This window comes from Perkinsus marinus, assembly GCF_000006405.1.
Source record: "Perkinsus marinus ATCC 50983 genomic scaffold scf_1104296953538, whole genome shotgun sequence".
NCBI classification, from domain to species: Eukaryota; Perkinsozoa; order Perkinsida; family Perkinsidae; genus Perkinsus; species Perkinsus marinus.
In genome coordinates, this window is record NW_003208445.1 from 36,623 (window position 1) to 53,484 (window position 16,862).

The 16,862-nt window shown below is 47.4% G+C and overlaps 3 protein-coding genes across 3 annotated transcripts in view; 2 read left to right on the forward strand and 1 right to left on the reverse strand.

The window, feature by feature from the left end:
• The first annotated feature begins 6,152 nt into the window (after positions 1 to 6,152).
• On the forward strand, positions 6,153 to 7,380 carry Pmar_PMAR007934 (conserved hypothetical protein). Its single transcript, XM_002776401.1, has 7 exons — positions 6,153 to 6,255; positions 6,303 to 6,375; positions 6,423 to 6,518; positions 6,568 to 6,752; positions 6,810 to 6,927; positions 7,085 to 7,177; positions 7,275 to 7,380. The coding sequence occupies exons 1-6, from the start codon at positions 6,176 to 6,178 to the stop codon at positions 7,136 to 7,138; spliced, it is 606 nt and encodes a 201-aa protein (XP_002776447.1). The 5' UTR covers positions 6,153 to 6,175; the 3' UTR covers positions 7,139 to 7,177; positions 7,275 to 7,380.
• An 850-nt stretch (positions 7,381 to 8,230) lies between these two features.
• On the reverse strand, positions 8,231 to 10,896 carry Pmar_PMAR007935 (eukaryotic translation initiation factor 4e, putative). The gene is made up of 14 exons (XM_002776402.1): positions 10,712 to 10,896; positions 10,567 to 10,657; positions 10,447 to 10,516; positions 10,337 to 10,399; positions 10,165 to 10,282; positions 9,981 to 10,121; positions 9,815 to 9,938; positions 9,664 to 9,772; positions 9,523 to 9,614; positions 9,339 to 9,468; positions 9,174 to 9,285; positions 9,044 to 9,124; positions 8,890 to 8,998; positions 8,231 to 8,753 (listed from the first exon to the last, which is right to left on the reverse strand). Exons 1-14 carry the CDS (start codon positions 10,865 to 10,867, stop codon positions 8,266 to 8,268), a joined length of 1,884 nt encoding a protein of 627 aa, XP_002776448.1. The 5' UTR covers positions 10,868 to 10,896; the 3' UTR covers positions 8,231 to 8,265.
• Positions 10,897 to 11,756: 860 nt separating this feature from the next.
• The window catches only part of Pmar_PMAR007936 (conserved hypothetical protein), a gene marked incomplete at its 3' end in the record, with an annotated part of 5,514 nt that continues 408 nt past the window's right edge, over positions 11,757 to 16,862 (forward strand). Inside the window, exons 1-24 of the mRNA XM_002776403.1 lie at positions 11,757 to 11,837; positions 12,247 to 12,428; positions 12,475 to 12,559; positions 12,622 to 12,756; positions 12,876 to 12,973; positions 13,021 to 13,135; positions 13,185 to 13,317; positions 13,652 to 13,773; positions 13,819 to 13,895; positions 13,946 to 14,024; positions 14,076 to 14,164; positions 14,210 to 14,296; positions 14,347 to 14,462; positions 14,512 to 14,630; positions 14,686 to 14,789; positions 14,856 to 14,916; positions 15,222 to 15,325; positions 15,363 to 15,448; positions 15,503 to 15,596; positions 15,645 to 15,732; positions 15,780 to 15,906; positions 16,007 to 16,154; positions 16,457 to 16,711; positions 16,756 to 16,823. Of these exons, the coding sequence (XP_002776449.1) occupies positions 11,774 to 11,837; positions 12,247 to 12,428; positions 12,475 to 12,559; positions 12,622 to 12,756; positions 12,876 to 12,973; positions 13,021 to 13,135; positions 13,185 to 13,317; positions 13,652 to 13,773; positions 13,819 to 13,895; positions 13,946 to 14,024; positions 14,076 to 14,164; positions 14,210 to 14,296; positions 14,347 to 14,462; positions 14,512 to 14,630; positions 14,686 to 14,789; positions 14,856 to 14,916; positions 15,222 to 15,325; positions 15,363 to 15,448; positions 15,503 to 15,596; positions 15,645 to 15,732; positions 15,780 to 15,906; positions 16,007 to 16,154; positions 16,457 to 16,711; positions 16,756 to 16,823 (2,636 nt within the window). The 5' untranslated portion in view covers positions 11,757 to 11,773. The remainder of the gene's footprint in view (positions 11,838 to 12,246; positions 12,429 to 12,474; positions 12,560 to 12,621; positions 12,757 to 12,875; positions 12,974 to 13,020; positions 13,136 to 13,184; positions 13,318 to 13,651; positions 13,774 to 13,818; positions 13,896 to 13,945; positions 14,025 to 14,075; positions 14,165 to 14,209; positions 14,297 to 14,346; positions 14,463 to 14,511; positions 14,631 to 14,685; positions 14,790 to 14,855; positions 14,917 to 15,221; positions 15,326 to 15,362; positions 15,449 to 15,502; positions 15,597 to 15,644; positions 15,733 to 15,779; positions 15,907 to 16,006; positions 16,155 to 16,456; positions 16,712 to 16,755; positions 16,824 to 16,862) is intronic.

Consider the following 16,862-nt stretch of genomic DNA (forward strand, 5'->3'; position numbering starts at 1 on the left):
TTTAGTCCAGTGGTCGACCCAATGGTTCACTTGTAAATTACTAGCATTTTGACTACTTATTATTATGAATGCTTTTTGGTATGATTAGTGTTTCCAGCATATGTCGATCGGGATCATCCTGTCTTGTTTCGTTTACCAACATGGCGTGGCGAATCTCTTCTGCGTTGGATTTTCCCTCGCAGGAGAAGAGCCGTTATTATCGGACGTCGTTGTCGTTGTCAGCCTTTGATAAGTGAACATCAGCCGATCATGGTATTGTTCCAAGCAGATTTGGTATTGAACATGCAAGACTGAGCTGGAGTCGTTGAAACTATACTGGAAATGATAAGTCGAAATTTTGTAATACACGCCAAGTTAGAGGATATCCAAGAGCACACTAAAGTTAGAGACAGTGCAGCATCGGGAGCCTTCTGAGGTGCTTCTTTTCAATCGGCCTTTTGCGTCTGGGTGCCTTGACCGTGATATATAGTAGAGAATGATCAATGACATTCTGCCATAGTACGACTGTGGCTGAAGACCCAAAAAAAGGCACGGAAATGGCGACAACAACAGATGAGGTCAAGCATGACACAAGGGTGAGATAAGAGTAGTGAGATATGCTCTCTGAGTAGCAACTGACTGATTTCGCGTTGGAGCGGTAAGTTCAAGCCTAGCGAGTATCTCTGTTCAGGTGGCGGACCGGGTCTTCATGTGTCTTGGTGTCTTTGATTGTCGACCACTAGCAGGGGGTTCTTGTTCGCTTGGCATAAGTCGAACCACTGGCGGTAGGTGGAGCCAGTGTGGGAAATGTGCACATGGTCAACTACGTGTGTTGGTGACGATATGAAAATTCTGGGAGTTCTCATTGGATTATGTATACTTCTATCCGAATTCGTACGTAAATTCCTATGATTAGACCTCAGCGGAAGAAAGCGAACATATATATTCCAAAACTTAGTGGAGCAGTCTCCGATGGTGCCAATCGGAGATTTTGAATAGTTGCATTCTCCTTCATCAGAGAAATGTGTGACGATGAGAAGGCCACAATCGACAACGTTAAAGCCCCGCACTTACGCATTAGATGATATCATCTTCATGGAGGATGATGTCGGTGACTCTCAACGAGCAAGTGAGTCAGTTTTCGCATCACAAGCCGTACTTGGCCTTGAACCCAACGAATGAGTGACCAGTCTTGGCCACAGTTTTTTAGCGCGAAATTTATCACTTATAGTTCCATATTTGAGTATATATGGATTGTGCCTCTAACGGTCAGGAATCCTGACTCGGGATACATCGGGTTCAGTTTGTTACGTTCTCCCCCGTGTTTCCAAACTGATGTGTATCCTGTCCGATATCACACCTTTGTCCTGAGCGATGAATCTAGCTCTCTCATCGTCACAAGGGAAAGAGTGTGAGGGCCCAGGACGGTTGACTAAGTGCCCCGCTCGTGCTTGTTTCATCACTCGATATTTTACACAACCACCGTACGCCAATAGCCGCTACCAGCGGCGGATGAGACAGTGGAATACAACCTTGCGATTACACCAGTGATTCGAATTGCTAAAGCCCGACAGCTCGTCGTGCGTGAGCACTAGAAGCCTCTCGAGTGTCAGCCTTGTCACTCAAGGGATTCTAGCTGCGATTCGATTGTGAATTTTGTGCGAAGCTATCGCCTCGCCTTGGAATTAAGAAGTTGATTGCGTCACGCCGTCTCTCATCCAGAGATTGTTGTGAATCTCATCCTCTCACCTTGCCTGATCTCTGTGTGGCCGTGAGAGGGTTGTGATCAGGATTGCCTCCATCGCTTCAGCAAGTGATAGAAAACGCAGTTGATCGAGGCGGAGAAGTCACAATAGTTTACACAGGTCTTCGAGGCAGTCCGGGAGGTTCCCTCCAAATGTGGGGGTCCTCTCGCGACAAACAACCAGGCATTATAGCGTAAGGTCAGTGTTGGCGTTGGGTCGCTCACTGCGTGTTCAAGGTTGTGTTGTCGAATGGCGTTAGCGGCCGCTAAAAAGGACTCATCAATGCAGCGCACGGAAATGAGGATCGTCAAAGCTGGTATCCACAGACCATCGAGACGCGCGAAAGATATGAAAACTAGAAACAAGTTCATTGCGGAAGAAAATCTCATCGAAAAATGGACGGATAATCTCCCAGCAGTTATCCTGATCCGTTTCTCATCGAATTCACACCACACTTGATTATCCGTGGTCGAAGTCATGGGATGCAGTTGGCTCCGACTGCTCCTACTATTATCATGGTATACCTATGGCAGGTGTACGAACGGAGTTGCTGGCTGACTGCCTCGTGTCACCAGACTTCAACACCTCGCTCCGCGTTCGAGATGAGGGACCATTTGACGGTTTCATTCTTGAGGGAGACGTGAGCTCGGAGGTCATATACTCCGAGATGGACATTGAAGTGAGGCAGAATTGTTGGCCCTCGTGGGAAATGAATTGTCATGTGGTCCAGTGTGCTGGCCTCCTTACCTTGTCCAGTGACTTCACTCTCCTGTCGGCTTGTACTAATGATCTTGCGAGGCGACGCAACAACTGTCTCCTTAGTAGTCGAGAATACCTTTAGATTTTCATAACGCTTGCCGCACTGAATAGAATAGTCAAACCTCCTCTAAGTGATAGGCAATCGGAATCGATATCTATCCGCCAGACTGTGTTACAACCAATACGCCTATGGGAACGAGAGTGGAGGTGCCGCGTATCTTAAACGCTGACTTGGGGTTTCATGCATGTACCCTGATAGCCATGCGGTAGTCGTTGATGACTTAACCTCATGAATCATGAGGTTAAGTGGCAATCTCCAGCACTAATAGTGGGGTGGGCAAATCCCGACCGGGATTCCGTCCCGACTGCCGGGACCGGCCCGGAACCGGGGTTCGGGCCGGGATAGCGAGAAACCCATCCCGGCTAGTAGACCGGAATCCGGGGACCCGGACCCCGTCATCCCGACCGGATAACCTGACCCCGCTTCTTATGGAGTGCAGGGCCTAGCCCCTAAGCCTAGCGACAGCCCTCTGGTGCTACTAGCAGCAACGGGGCCATATCAAGTCGGCGATTCCGACTTTCCGGCCGGAAAACCGGAAATCACGTCGGGACAGGAGGCTAATTCACTAAGCCGGGGTATTGGTCGGGCGGGACGGGGCGGTCAATTGTAAGCCACCCGGACTGCGGGTCGGCCGGGATCAGCCCAGAGGCAAATGCCCATGATAGCATCAGCTGCACTATGAAGCTATCCCAATGATCGTCTGTGCGTCGTGTAGGATGTAGTGTTCCGGGCTCGACAAAACGTGCAAAGTGCGGGAACATTCTTGTCCGGAGGCACGAGGAAGAATGACGCCCGATCGCATTCACTAGCGACATTTACTTTGCTGTACTATGCCGTAACTCGGAATTCGCCCCTTTGATCGTCCCTTATAGGTTTGGGGATGGTCAGAGGGATCACCGTATGTGCAAATTGCACTTCCTAGACTTGGCTGGCTCCGAGCACGGCAGGGGTAGCTTAGCTATCGGATAGTAACAGCTATCATCTCTGTAGTTTCCTCCATCACTGGTGGTCAATCGCGTCGGACCCATGGTGAGGCCGTAGATGTCACTATCGGTGGAAATAACCGTTCCAGGAGGCAATGACGCCAGACGAGACGACTTCACCTTGAAGGCATTCCATAAAATTATCACAGTGTTGTCCTCTGAGTTACGCGGCAACTCCAAGAACAACAGAGTCGTTGCTGGTTGGAGGGACTCCAAGTTGACGAAGCTTTGCCAGGCTGGTCTAGGGTGTGGGGGTAAGCATCGTTACGGACGGATGGAGCTCATCATCATCAGCTTGATAGGTCAAGCTGTTGTCCTGGTACCTCTATCGGGCAGCCCGGATGACTTTGGGGAGACGTCCGCGACTCTTGAGTTCGCACAGAAAATCCGACTGTGTCGAGGGGTGCCTTCTCGCATAGACAATAGGGTCTACTGCTGCTCCCCAAGGAAGTGTATGAACGAGCTTAGTTGCGAGATAAAGCAGTTGGCGTTTGACGCGGACATGCGCATTTCGAAGGAACTGAAGAGCACTGATGTCACCGTTACCATGCTGGGCTCACCATCTGAGTTCCTGCGTGACAAACTGCAGGAGCGGGAGCTCTTCTCTCGATTCATGATAGAAGTTCATAGAACATGACACGTGTTGAGATAGTTGTGTGTCCAGCGCCTGTCCTTACTCCTGTTGTGCAATTTAATCACAGTGTTCGAAAATATGTTCGCTTTCGTCAGCTGAGTCCACTAGTTTCCTCACCAATTATTGAAGTTTACTTACGAATTTGTGTAGCAGTGTACAGGAACCAATAAGAATTCCTTGGAATTTCCTTGAAAGTTCCATATTGTCCGCAACACTCACCGTTGACCATGTGCATATTTTCCCACACTGCTCAATCGCTCCTCATTCACGCATTACCGCTCCTGTTACCAGTGACATACTTGAGAGATTCCTTGAAATTCATGCCAGGCAAGCTCAGTTGGCTCAGAGTCGGGTCTGTGAGCCGCGGATTCGGCCCTTGGTGAAACTGGCAGTCACGGAATGATTCCGTCGGAGTCTGTAAATGGCGTTTTCTTCTGCTTCTCCGCTCAGTGTCGGAGTAGACTTCTCGAGTACTCTTATGGGAGGAGAACGTCTACTGGTCAGATATGAAGCCTGGCGAGATACGAGCTCCCGAGTCAATCCAAAGGTCACAACAGACGAGTCCCCCTCTAGCTAGGATGGCGCTGTCATGCTAGTCGGGAGAGTTAGTAGACATGGGACTCAACAGATGAGGAAGGTGTCTCAAATCCATACATTTCATGTTGGAATCGTCTCGTCTCGAGCACAGCGGAGCGAAGTGTTCCACGATGTGCACCAGGAGCCTCAGCCTCTTGTCCAGTAGAGTTCATTGGAAAGCATATCGCTGAGGAGCTGACTCGATCCGACACGCATAGGATTGTTAACTGCTACTAGTGTATGTATTATGGTTGTATCTTTCTGACAAGCTTGAGATTTTCAACGCCGATAATTTCACGTCTTCAATGAAAAGGCCGAGTCGACATGTTCAACACATACGAGAGACTGACAACACCGTCAGTTTGTGAGTGCTGGTTTCCAGTGTGAATTTGATGAGCTCCGTGAATGATGATTTTGGGGAGGATTGTTCAGCGGGCCGATAAAAAAAATGTCAAGCGGGGTTTAGAGTACGATGATCCGTCGGGAGTGCTCTTCCATCGTTAGTGTCGCGAGTCTACAGGAACGTTGCGCCCGAGCAGAAAGCTGACTCGGAGACGCCCCGTGGCCGATCTGGCTAGAATTGTGTCGGAATGTTCTCTTAGGATACCTTTGTGTGCACCTGTTGTCTTAGTAACTGTATGTATGATTCTTTGAGTTCTCGCACGCCCTCCGGAGCGATGTAACGGTAGATGTGAAGAGTACTGTTGACGATGGGGCTGAAGATGATGGGGATCATACATTGCTACGTCATAGACGATGGTAGGAAGGACTTGGGAGGCTTTACTGTCAGGTCCTCCTTGTCGTTGCCGCTAGTGTAACTAGGGAGGCTGCATTACTCGTGACTATCATAGTGTGCAGAAACTCCGTATGTGATTTCGCAGTGGTTGAGATAACTCCATAGTAAGGAAATTGAGTGCGGATTTTCGTATACGACAATTTTCGTAGTTTACGAGTAGCACGCTGGTACTAGCTCAGTACTGCTAGTTTCACCGTTAATTACTTTTGCATTACTATCGATTGTTTTGGTCAGTTTGTGGTGAAGCTAGTCCAGTAAATGTTGTTTTAAATGCAATGTATGCATAGTATCTACCGCTGATGGTGACACGGCGATAGCGCATTGGTCATTTCCTTCGTGTCAGATCCATAGGAGGGAACAGGCGTATTACACTTTGCGGTAGGCTAGCAGTAGTCGTCGTGCGTTGTGGAGGACTCATCTTCGAGAGACGTGTGCTGTGCTGCTGATTCTTTGCTGTAGTTGTGGTTGTCTCCATTCATGCTTCATCAGAGATATGGTGTAAGAGCTTGTAATTCGAGCTGTTCTGTTCAGCCTGGAGTTGGATAAGGTTTTGTGTGCACCTTCTTGATATCATGTCATTGTTCGTTGAACCTTTGTAATTGTTGCAGTCTGTTGTTGTCTTGTCCTCTAAATCGCCAAAGTATGTCCACTGATACTTACGTCGGCGACATTCACATCGTAGATGGTCCTGATGATCTCTACGAATTCTGCAGGAATATCTTGTGGGCATGTGGCCGCTCTTCATCATTCGTCTACCCTCTCTTAACAGGTTCAGAGAGCCTTTGGGTTTGGACTTCGAGTGGAACAGAGAATTCAAAGGACAGAACAACCCGATTGCTTTGGTAGGCACCTCTCATTGTCAATGACGTTCCATTGTGACTTCTATCAGATTCAAGTCGCCACTCCCACCAATGGAGTTTTACTTTTCCGTTGTAGACCTGGCGAGGATCTCCATCCTATACTTCGCGATGCTCTCACATGCCCCGTGAGTGATCGTCTTTGAGTGCAATTCGTAGCCATAACTGTATATTCAGAACACCGTCAAAGTTGTCTGTGGTTTCGATAGTCGCGATAAGAAGAAATTAATGGAGAGTTTTGGCATTGAAATTCCCCCACGATCTCTCGTTGACGTGTCTAAAGAGGCTCAGAGACAAGGGATGCACAAGACTGGGTTGAAGGCTATTTGCCGCGACCTTCAGTTCAACATTTTCAAACCTACGTGAGTTACCATGCTCTTGTATAGTCGTCGTATCACAGGTGGTCTACCCTTCATCAGTTACCCGAATTTCCATCAGTGGAGTGGACGTCTGAGGAAGAGTCAAATTCGTTATGCTGCGGCTGATGCCTGGTTTCCTCTGCTGATTGCTGTCGAATGGGGACTCATTGATATTGATGTATGTCTTGGACGAATCAGACCTAGCGAGTGTGTCGCTCCTTGATAACGCATTCACAGTAATGATGAATTCTCCATCATAGAGTTAGTTTTATCAGTATTTGCAAACGGTTAATTCATGTATGCTGTGTGCCCGAGTTATTCATCATTTTCTTCAGGAGAGCGTTCAAGAGCAGATGCTCGATTTGGTTGACTCCTATGCAACCGTGTAGTTGCTCCAAGCTTCGCACTACTACCTCCTTCTGACGATCGTAAGTGAGCTTTGCGATATGCATCTCAGAGGTGTCTGCTGTTTCTGCGTGCGAGTCTGAGGGAAATAATGCTGTTGAGCTGGACATGTTCTTACAGGTCATTGAGGGTTCCAAGTCGTGTGGGAGGAGTTTATAGAGTAGAGGGTGAAGGATATTGATTAAACTAAAAGACTCTTTTTTTGATTAAACTAGATTTACACGTAAATTGAAAGTGGCCTTTTGTTTATGAGTTAATCATTATCATATCGCACTTTCCACTTCCAACTTAGAAATTCCAAGGACTGGTTCAGTTCGCACTTCAGTTCATGGTGAAGCTAGTGTATAACGTGGTGTCTTGTAGAACGTCATTAAGCATCGTACTGAACTCGCAAGATGTCGATCTGACGTGTATCTGTCCCTTCACAGACGGGTTGAAGTAGTAACCTTCGCAAGTAACCTTCACCCGTGCATTCTGCTTCAACTCCAGTATGATAGGCAGACTGAATCGTAAAGAATGGCTGGGCTCAGTCATTTCGTCAGATTTCTGCATGAGCGTCTGTATGTCAGCTCTGTGTCCTATGCGTCTTCGCATTCCTCGCACATGTTAAAACTTGAAAAGAACACGTGATATTTTGTCTAACCGAATTTCCTCAGTCGGAACCGTCTTGCGTAAGAATATGATTCACGGAAGAATGTCGTCCCACAGCCAAACGCAACGCCAAATTCCCTTCTCCCAGCGATTGACGTTTTTCTGGGGCTTATGACGTCCATTCGAATTATAATTTGTCTTCTCCCTCAATGCCTCTGCTATGCTGATAATCGCTCTCTATGCTCGTGAAAGGGAATGGTCATGGTAAACGAAGCAGAACGAAGTTAACAGGGGAAAGAGCGGTATGCCATTCGAGTTAGGAAAGCCAATGACTGATCAGCTAGGACTTTCCCTCTGTCAAAAATCTGGTGCCATGCGACCTGTTCAGACCACCCCAAATTAACTCTTAAAAGATAGGAGTTCACTGTCAGTGAGCCGAACTCAAGATTAGATTGGCTCTGTACTGAAAGACTGATGAAGATACGAGACGTCCATAATATATACAATATGTACAATACGTTCAAACTTCGATAGCATCGTTCCGCTCATGCCCTAGCGCTGTCGGCATCTTACTCGGAATACCTTCATCGTCGACATGCTCGTCCCCCTCTTGGTCCACCTCAGCCTCGTCATCTCCCATCATCCATTGATCATCGACATAATAGTAACCCTCCTCTCCATGCAAGGGGACCCCCTCCTCATTGTACTCTCCTTCCCAATACATAGCGGAATGATCCCATACGGGCGTCTCCATATAAAAGCTGTTGCTCGATCCAGTATCAGTCGATAGACCTGTCAGTTGACCGCAGCCAGCGCTACCCGGACAGAACTCGGGGGCATCTGCGTTGAACTCAGCATGAGGGTAATAGGCAGCCGCCTTGGGCGTAGTGTAAGGATCGTATAAAGTGTCGGGACATGTGATATCCTCGTTGGATGATGGTGTCATCATCATTGAACCAACGGCGTTCTCCATACCAGTGCACAGCCGCCAGTGAGAGGCACCGCTCCCTGAATAGCAACACCGTCATCAGATTAGTCGCGACCCGGCAAGTCCAAGAATGACTAAGATTCCTCTGATGACAAGTTCGGATACACAATTCGATACGATCACGACCACTGCTGGAAAAACCCAGGGAAGTGCTACCAAGCTTTCTCATGTTGTGATTTATAGCTCCTCTGTGGTCCCTATACTCCACCTCAACCGTTTCTTGCATGTCCTCAGGGGCGATGGAACGTAGCTCCCAGTCTATGACCTATTCGAACGTCACTGCAATTACTGCCATTATTACGAAGCCTACCTCGAACAACTCGGGGTCAACCATAGTGTTCCAGAGAGCTATGGAATTGCCCCTGGGTCGAACTGATAGTACAATACCGTTCTGAAGGCAACAACAATCAGTGACAATTTCCTGTATCAAATCGTGTCACCATCTTCTGAGGAGCCGTGAATAGATTTCCCAATAAGGCCAGGACACACGTGGAGTAGTACTCCTTACTATCCGATCGACAGAGGCCTTTAACAACCCAGCGGCCACCCTCCCTGAATGAGGAGGAAAGGATGCCTCCTGACACAGCTGCGTGTTGCGTTCGTACTGATTGTGTTCGTCCTCCCATGCGGGCTGGATACCATTCTTAAAAACAGATATAGTGCTGAACTTAGGCAACTTCATGAGGTCGATGGAGTTCCAGAACTGCCAGAACCCCTCAACAGTGTCAACATCACCTAAGATCCCCAATAAAGATGTGTCTTGACAGGGCAGACGACAGTGTGGCCTACCCAGACGTATAAGGCCCCGAGTATACTCCTCGGAATCTCGCGGTCCAGCTGGCTTGCATGAAGCGCCGCCGCCGCTCACCCCAGGATCGTACCTAACCCAGACCCGTCTATGAGACAATTATCGCCCGATTCGAGAACTACCAAATCGTAAAAGTGTCGAACAGTGGAGTTCCTTCCTTTGCCTTTTCTTCAACTACTTCAACCTTGGCCGCCTCCTCCTCAACTACCTCAGTTGCTTTTTCAGTATCACCTACAATATGTCCATCCGATAGGGGATAATTCGATACCGCACCTCCCGCAACAACAGGAGTCTCCTGTCGAGGCGTTGGTTCATTGTCAGTATTAATCTTATTCTCGCCATTAGTAGCGTTGTCACGAGCGACTTGCTCATCTATTCCTCCTGCCCCTTGCTGAACCTGCGTTGAGCATCACAGCGCACCCGCCACATTCAAGCCTACTTGACGGCCTCGTCTCCGCCTCCTATTCTTCAACACACTCACCGGTGCATGGTGAGTCTCATTTGCTGTGTCACCAACTTCTTGTGCGGGAATACCATTAGCTTTGTCGACCGCATGCTTTGACCGTGACTTCTGTTTAGCCTGTAATAAGCATATCTCTACATAGCATGAAAAGGGAGCAGACCTTGAGTAGCTCCACTGCCTCCCTAGCCGCCGCGTTACCGCTTGTAGAGCCAAGCCATGGTGGAGGCATGTTGTAGGCACCAACAGTTGATGACGAAGAATCGGGATCCTTACGACTACTGAAGTCGAGGAGAAGGAGAAGTGAGCAGTTATTGTGGTGAGTGGAGACTTACTATTGCAGTACAGGAGATGGTTCCGCCTCAGAGTCGCTTCGAACACAGCTCCACAAGAGGTATCTAACACGGCATTCTCATTCACTGTTCAGCGTGAGTGCCACGACCACCTGCTCTGAGGACATAGTGGTGGGCTAGCGCTGATGCCGGAGCGTCTGCGGGGGCGACTTGAACTACGGCCTAGGCAGGACCGAGATGAGTAGGCAGAGGTGTAGTATGGCAAGTAGTACTCCTTTCACGTCTGGCAGCGGCCTCTTTGATTTGAGGTTCAGTGGCTTCATCGTCCGCTTCGAACTCGACTATAACGGAATCAGGCAGAATCTATAAGATACCAAACTGGTGACCGAAGAGAAGACGGACAGAGCCTTAGCTTACAAACTGGCCATCTATAATATCCGGATCTGCTCCTGCTTCTTCGGCTCTGCTGTTATTACTACTACTACTGTTCTTACCATCCTGTTGTTCCTCCTCAGCATCATCAGTAGTAGTAGAGGGAGAGCGGATGGACGTGGTGACCACAGCTGCTGCCATACACTGGACAGGTACTGATCCAAACAACTACTATTGGCACCATATTCTAGTACTACAACGCAGTGCTCGATGAGGGAGAAGCAATAAGGTTATACTACTGCTAGAAACCATTTAATTCGATCACTACTACGGTATGTATTGTTCTGTTCGGGCGAGCGCGTTGTAGACGAAACGCATAACGATACCAGCATGGAATCTTGGGAAGTAATAAATCCTAACCCAGTGAGGTACAGGAGCCTCCTCAGAGAAGGTATGTGAGCACGAGCGACGCTCTAGTAAATGTTGTAGAGATCGATCTGCTACAAGAAGGAAGCACCGGAGTTATGATATAAAAGCCGCCCTCCCCTCAGAATGTGTATACAGATTGAAACAGTCCTTAATTACGAGCAATACATGAAGGCTGCGGCCATCGACTCGATTCCTTCACTCCTCTTGGCCTTCATCCCTCAGCGAGTGTTTAGAACGGCTCCAGAATGTGTATACGGAGTATTTGAACTGATGTTGTGTTTGAAGTAGCAGAGACATCCGGAGAGGCCGACTCTGGAGGGTCGTGTATATCCTATACTTTGGCTACATCTGAGATCGGGTAGAAAGATTCACAATAAGCCCACTTTTGAACCACCCTGCAAAGGCACATAATATGACCGCATTATGACAGCAAGTAGATGATATTTCTTCCTATCAGAATTCAATGATATTATTGACTTCCACACGTCTTTGTTGACCACGGAGAATCGAAATGGTCATTATCGTTAATGTACGTTTTCCATCGGGAAAGCGCTAAGTTCTGCATCGCTCCGCTAAGATCTGTCACTTTCCTGCAATAATTAGTGATATTTCCTGCATTTCTCCACCGCGCGCGCCCTATCGAATTCCTGTGTGCAGAGCAGGAGAGTCGAGTATATAATGCCCAAGGCCTATCTTAAATACAAAGGGGAGGGTACACTAGGAGCTATCATTAGCCAACGAGGTAATACGGGGGAGGCTTCTACTACGGGCAATCTGGGATGCGGGGGGCTGGGTCGCGTCGTATAGCTGATTTTGGTATTCGAAAACTAACCCTTTTTCGAATAATATCAAAATTGTTTTCGAATTTTATTATTGCCATTTGGTAATTGTCGTAGTTGTTGTCGGGCTAGCTCCAGTGGAAGCTGTGTACCTTTTCGTGTACTTCCGCAGTAGAGGACTCTCTTTGTTTTCACTGGAACTCATAGGTTTCGCTATTATGAATTTTATAATACGCTTAGACTAGCAGTAAGGGGCAAAACGAGTTAGCAGTTGGAAAGTCCTCCTACTCTCCCTAGATTCAATCTGATTGATATTTCATTATCAACTTTCAAGATTGTGATAAATACCATCATTACTTGTAGTTGTCTCAGGCAATGTAGTGCTAACCAGTGGCAATCCCAGTACCTCATCATCCTCCCAAGCTGCAACCCCTCGATATGCTTTCTGTCCTACCAACGATACTGTTACTGTATGGGACATCAAGACTCAGACCATAAAGGGTGTTATGGAGGTCCCCTTGGGACGAGATGAACTCCACAAGAGATCACCTCAAGTACACTCCCTACATTGTGTTTCAAATACCTCATACCACACCTCAGGTAACTGCATTATCCGATCTGTTCATACCAAGTACTACAGCCAATGGCTGGGCTGGCGCTAAGATGGCTGTTGGATATAGTGATGGTAGTAGTAGTACTACTACTATGTAGTTACTTTGGACTGTTGTTCACGTTTTGATGGTATAGGTTACATTCGAATATTTGCATTCGAGGAGAGCAAGCCAGGGTCTGTGGAAGGCATGTGGGTGCCTGAAGTATCCTTTATAGGACATCGATCGGCTGTTAATGTCCTCAAGATCTCCCGAGGTGGCTTCCAACTCTGTAAGTGATGGCCTTCTGTGGTGGTGGAGGTATATAGTGGATGTTGTTCATTCCACCCTAGTATATGTTTCAACGCTGGTCATAGCGCTAAAGGCCATAATATATGTGTGTTCCTATAGGTAGCGGTGGAGCTGATAATGACGTCATTTTATGGGATGTAGTGGCAGAGGCTGGTATGTGCCGACTTAGTGGTCATAAGGATCAAGTCACTGGCCTGGTAGTAATAGTAGTAGGATACGAAATATGTGGAAAAGTTTTCTGTAGACACTACTGTATGATAACGAGTCTACCGATGCATCTATAGCATATGTAGTGAGTGTATCGAAGGATACTACCTGCAAGGTGTGGAGTGTGGGAACACAGATATGTGTTCAGACATGTAATGCTGCATTGTAGTGGCTTATGTAATATTCATTTCATACCATCAGGTGCTGAATCTCGAGGGGAGTTATGGTCAGTCGCATGTATGGTGATGTCATCGACGACAGCTGTTGATGTGGGCAGCTCTGCGAACAAGACTGTGCTCATAGTCACTGGTGGAGTTGATCAGAAGCTTTATATGTAATAGTTGAGGGAGGTGTGGTATAAGGATTTGGGACGAAGCAGAGAGTGTAAATCTTCTTGAGTGATTACAGGAGGCTAGGGAGGGGGTATATGTAGGATAAAATAGTGCTTGAATGGAAGCGTTCAATATTGATCGGTCGTTGTTGTGGTAAGCAGTAATGGAGGAATGTTTGCTTCCCTCAGCTGAGCTCAGGAGTTTTCTCATCACATTATCACAAGTTACTAGTAGGCTTTAGTAGAAGTAAACAAGACTCAACAAAATTTCCAAAGTGTTTAGCCGAATTGTCACCAACAAACGTAGTTGACCATGTTCATATGCTCTCTTCCCTAGGTACGCGGTGTCAGCCTTGTCACTGGTGTCTGGTGGAGGGCTGGACGCTAGTGGAGATATGATGAAGTTCCTTGGTCCTCTGGACAGGGGTAGTGGTGAATCTGGCATGAAGAAACGTGTTGGTAGGAGTAGTAGTGGAGTGGTTCAACAAGAGCTGTTATCATCAGCTACACTGGCATTTGCTGAAGACGGCACCAGACTGCTGGCTCAGGCGGTTGGTAGGACTGTGGAGGTGTTCGATGCGGTAGTAGTAGTAGGCAGAGGTGTGGTATGGGATTAGGAGTGATATGATAGATCACTGAGAAGGCTCGTAAGAGGGTACAGCGACGTAAACGTGAGAAAGCAGCTAAGAAGCAGAAGGCGGCGAAGGAAGGTAGGAAGGTTGTGTGGCGTTGTAGGATTGGACGGAGGTGTGGTATGACAGGTGGCGTGGAGGAGCCACAACAGGAGGGGGAGGAGGGCACTACTGAGAAGGTCATGACTGCAGCTGAGCTGTTCAAACTGCGCGATAAGGTGGAGTTGGTAGGAGTTGCCTGACGTCGCTCATGTGCTCTCTAGCTGATACATTTCCCTGGCAAGATCGGCTCGATGTCTGTGTGTAAGGACTCAGTTTGTGTTGGCCTGCTGGATAACTCTATCCACTTGGTAGCAACGATGATAGTAGTGTGGAGTAGGAAGGTGCTGCTTGGTGGTAGATACCATCGCTTACGGTGGAGCTGCAGAGGTCGGGCCAGGATGATGAGGAAAGTGTCGAGGCTGCCGAGAAGGAGCGTATGAGTATCGTAACGAAGGGTCATCGTCAAGCTGTGCGGTAATAATGATAATGTGTTATATGGAGGGGGAGGAGGTCTTGTATTTAGGTTTGTATCCTTCTCAGCGGATAGCACAATGTTGTTGTCATGCTCGGGAGAGTCGTTGAGGGTATGGACTGCTCAGAGTAGCAAGCAGTGTGTGAGGCATATAGACAATACAGGCTACAGTAAGGCGGCTTGGATCAAGTTTGGCTCGATTATGTTGTTGTTGTTTTTGATCAGTTCTATGTGGTCGTTGGTATGCTGGTAACCAGCATGTGGTGTGTGGAAGTAAAGATGGTTGTCTAGCACTGTACGACTTACAGACAGGGGAATGTAGATGTCGGGTAGTAGTAGTATATGGTTGTGGTAGAGTCAGTTGGTGAGTATGGCCAACGCCTCCTGTTATGTAGGTACTCGCCTCAGAGGGAGGACAGCCTCTGTATGGCATTTGTGATGATCCTGATGGGGAAGGTGGTAAATGGGGTCGCTGGAAATGTGTTAGACTCCTGTGCGAGCGTTCGGGTGTGAATGTTTCATCAGAGTATCCCAGCTCGCTGAGAGCGCTCTATAATGACTCTGTCATCTTGTAGTAGTTATATGATAGTGTTATTAGCTTAGAATTTCTGGTTAATATAACTGTGATGTAGAGAGCTCGGGTTCATGCCATAGTACTACTACTACAGCAGTGCAAGAGTAGTACTATTCTAGTAGTAGTCGGCAATCCATGTGTTATGGCACGTTGAGTTCTTCGAGCTGCATCTCTCACTCCTGATCAGATAACTTTATCACAGTTGGTGCCGATAAGACGTTACGCTACTACACCACTGACTTGGCTAATGTTGATGACGAGTCATCTATACTAATAGAGGTAATAAGTTTGGTATGTCCGTCCGTTCGGGGGATAGTTGCCGTTCCAGGATGAGTCTAAACGCTTGACATTGAATGATGATGGCCTTTGTGTTGCGCTGTCTCCTAAGGATAAGAAGAAACCTGATGCTCCCAGGTAGTAGTATTATTACGGAAAATTTTACCCATTGTAAAACGTTGGGAGTATTAGGTTCTTGGCTATCGGCTTGCTTGACTCTACTATTACTGTTGTTTATGCTGATACTGGGAAGCAGTTCCTCACTTTGTATGGTCATCAACTACCTGTAAGGAACTCAGTGGGTTCATACGCTTTGTAGTGTTCAAACCGGTAGGTGCTCGCGGTTGCCTTTTCTGATGATGGACAACTCCTGGCCTCGGGTTCGGCTGATAAGAATATCAAATTATGGCATCCTAAATTCGGTAAGCATTGAGAAAAGGTTGAAAATAATAACAATTATTTCCTTTAGGTAATTGTCTTCATTCCCTCCGAGCTCATGAGTCGTCGGTGACCAGCATTGCATGGTTACCGCAGACACACTACTTGGCCAGTGTGGGCAAGGTCGATGGTCTGTTGAAACTGTGGGATTGTGATAGGTAGTAGTAGTAGTAGTAGTAGTAGTAGTAGTAGTAGTAGTAGTAGTAGTAGTAGTAGTAGTGGTGGCTTGTATGTGGCTTACATGGGAGGGTTGTTCAGATCGGAGGAGATAACATCGCTACCTGGTCATAATGGTGATGTATGGTCAGTAGCATGTGATGCTGATGGTGCATTGTTGGCGACTGGAGGGGCTGATAGATGTATAAGGCTGTGGAAAAGGAGTGATGAACAGATGTTCATCGAGGAAGTAGTATATTATATAGTGTTTTCGTGAATACACAATTATACACGTCGCACGTGGTACAATATACAAGTCGCAAATGAAACCTTTGTTAACGTTGAGGTGTGAACCAGGCGTTAGACAATCTTATGTTCCCGATCATTTTAATTTCGGCACGAGGTTGTTTCTGGGGACCATGTATAATATGTTGAAATATATTTGGAAGTAGTAGTATTTTTCAAGTTGATCATTGCCTTGTATGAAATGTTGTTCCGCGTTGTTGTGGTAGAGCATTGGTAGTCCAGTTGATAAAACGTTGATGATGTCAGGAGCAAGAGGAAGCCCTTGATAGACAGCTAGAGGAGGAGACCGCTAGAGAGGCAGCCGTAGTGACTATGGCCAGGCCTACTAGACGTACTACACTAAGGCGTGCTTACCTAGAGGAGCATGGTGGTGCTGTAGGTACTATGGAAACGGTGAAGTCCGCAGAGCGCTTGATGGAGGCTCTAGATGAGGTTAGAGAGGCTTCGGCTGAGGAGGGTGATGCTGAGGAGAGGAAATCAAGTCCGCAAGAGTCTATCAAGGTGAGTGTGTTGATGTAGTTATCAATGCATTCACTGATGCTCAGACACTACGTATAATGGCAGCTATCCCCGTAGCGGACATGCAGGAAGTTGTACTCGCTTTACCTGTCACGTAATAGAAATGTTCTCTACTCATTTTATGGCAATTTAC

Excerpts from the sequence above, each read along its gene's own strand:
- Pmar_PMAR007934 (XM_002776401.1), top strand. The coding sequence starts at position 6,176 with ATGTCCACTGATACTTACGTCGGCGACATTCACATCGTAGATGGTCCT. Across the intron at positions 6,376-6,422 it reads AGAACAACCCGATTGCTTTG|ATTCAAGTCGCCACTCCCAC; the intron begins GTAGGCACCTCT and ends GACTTCTATCAG. Across the intron at positions 6,928-7,084 it reads GGGGACTCATTGATATTGAT|GAGAGCGTTCAAGAGCAGAT; the intron begins GTATGTCTTGGA and ends CATTTTCTTCAG.
- Pmar_PMAR007935 (XM_002776402.1), bottom strand. The coding sequence starts at position 10,867 with ATGGCAGCAGCTGTGGTCACCACGTCCATCCGCTCTCCCTCTACTACT. Across the intron at positions 10,400-10,446 it reads CCACTATGTCCTCAGAGCAG|ATACCTCTTGTGGAGCTGTG; the intron begins GTGGTCGTGGCA and ends ATGCCGTGTTAG. Across the intron at positions 8,999-9,043 it reads TTGACCCCGAGTTGTTCGAG|GTCATAGACTGGGAGCTACG; the intron begins GTAGGCTTCGTA and ends ACGTTCGAATAG.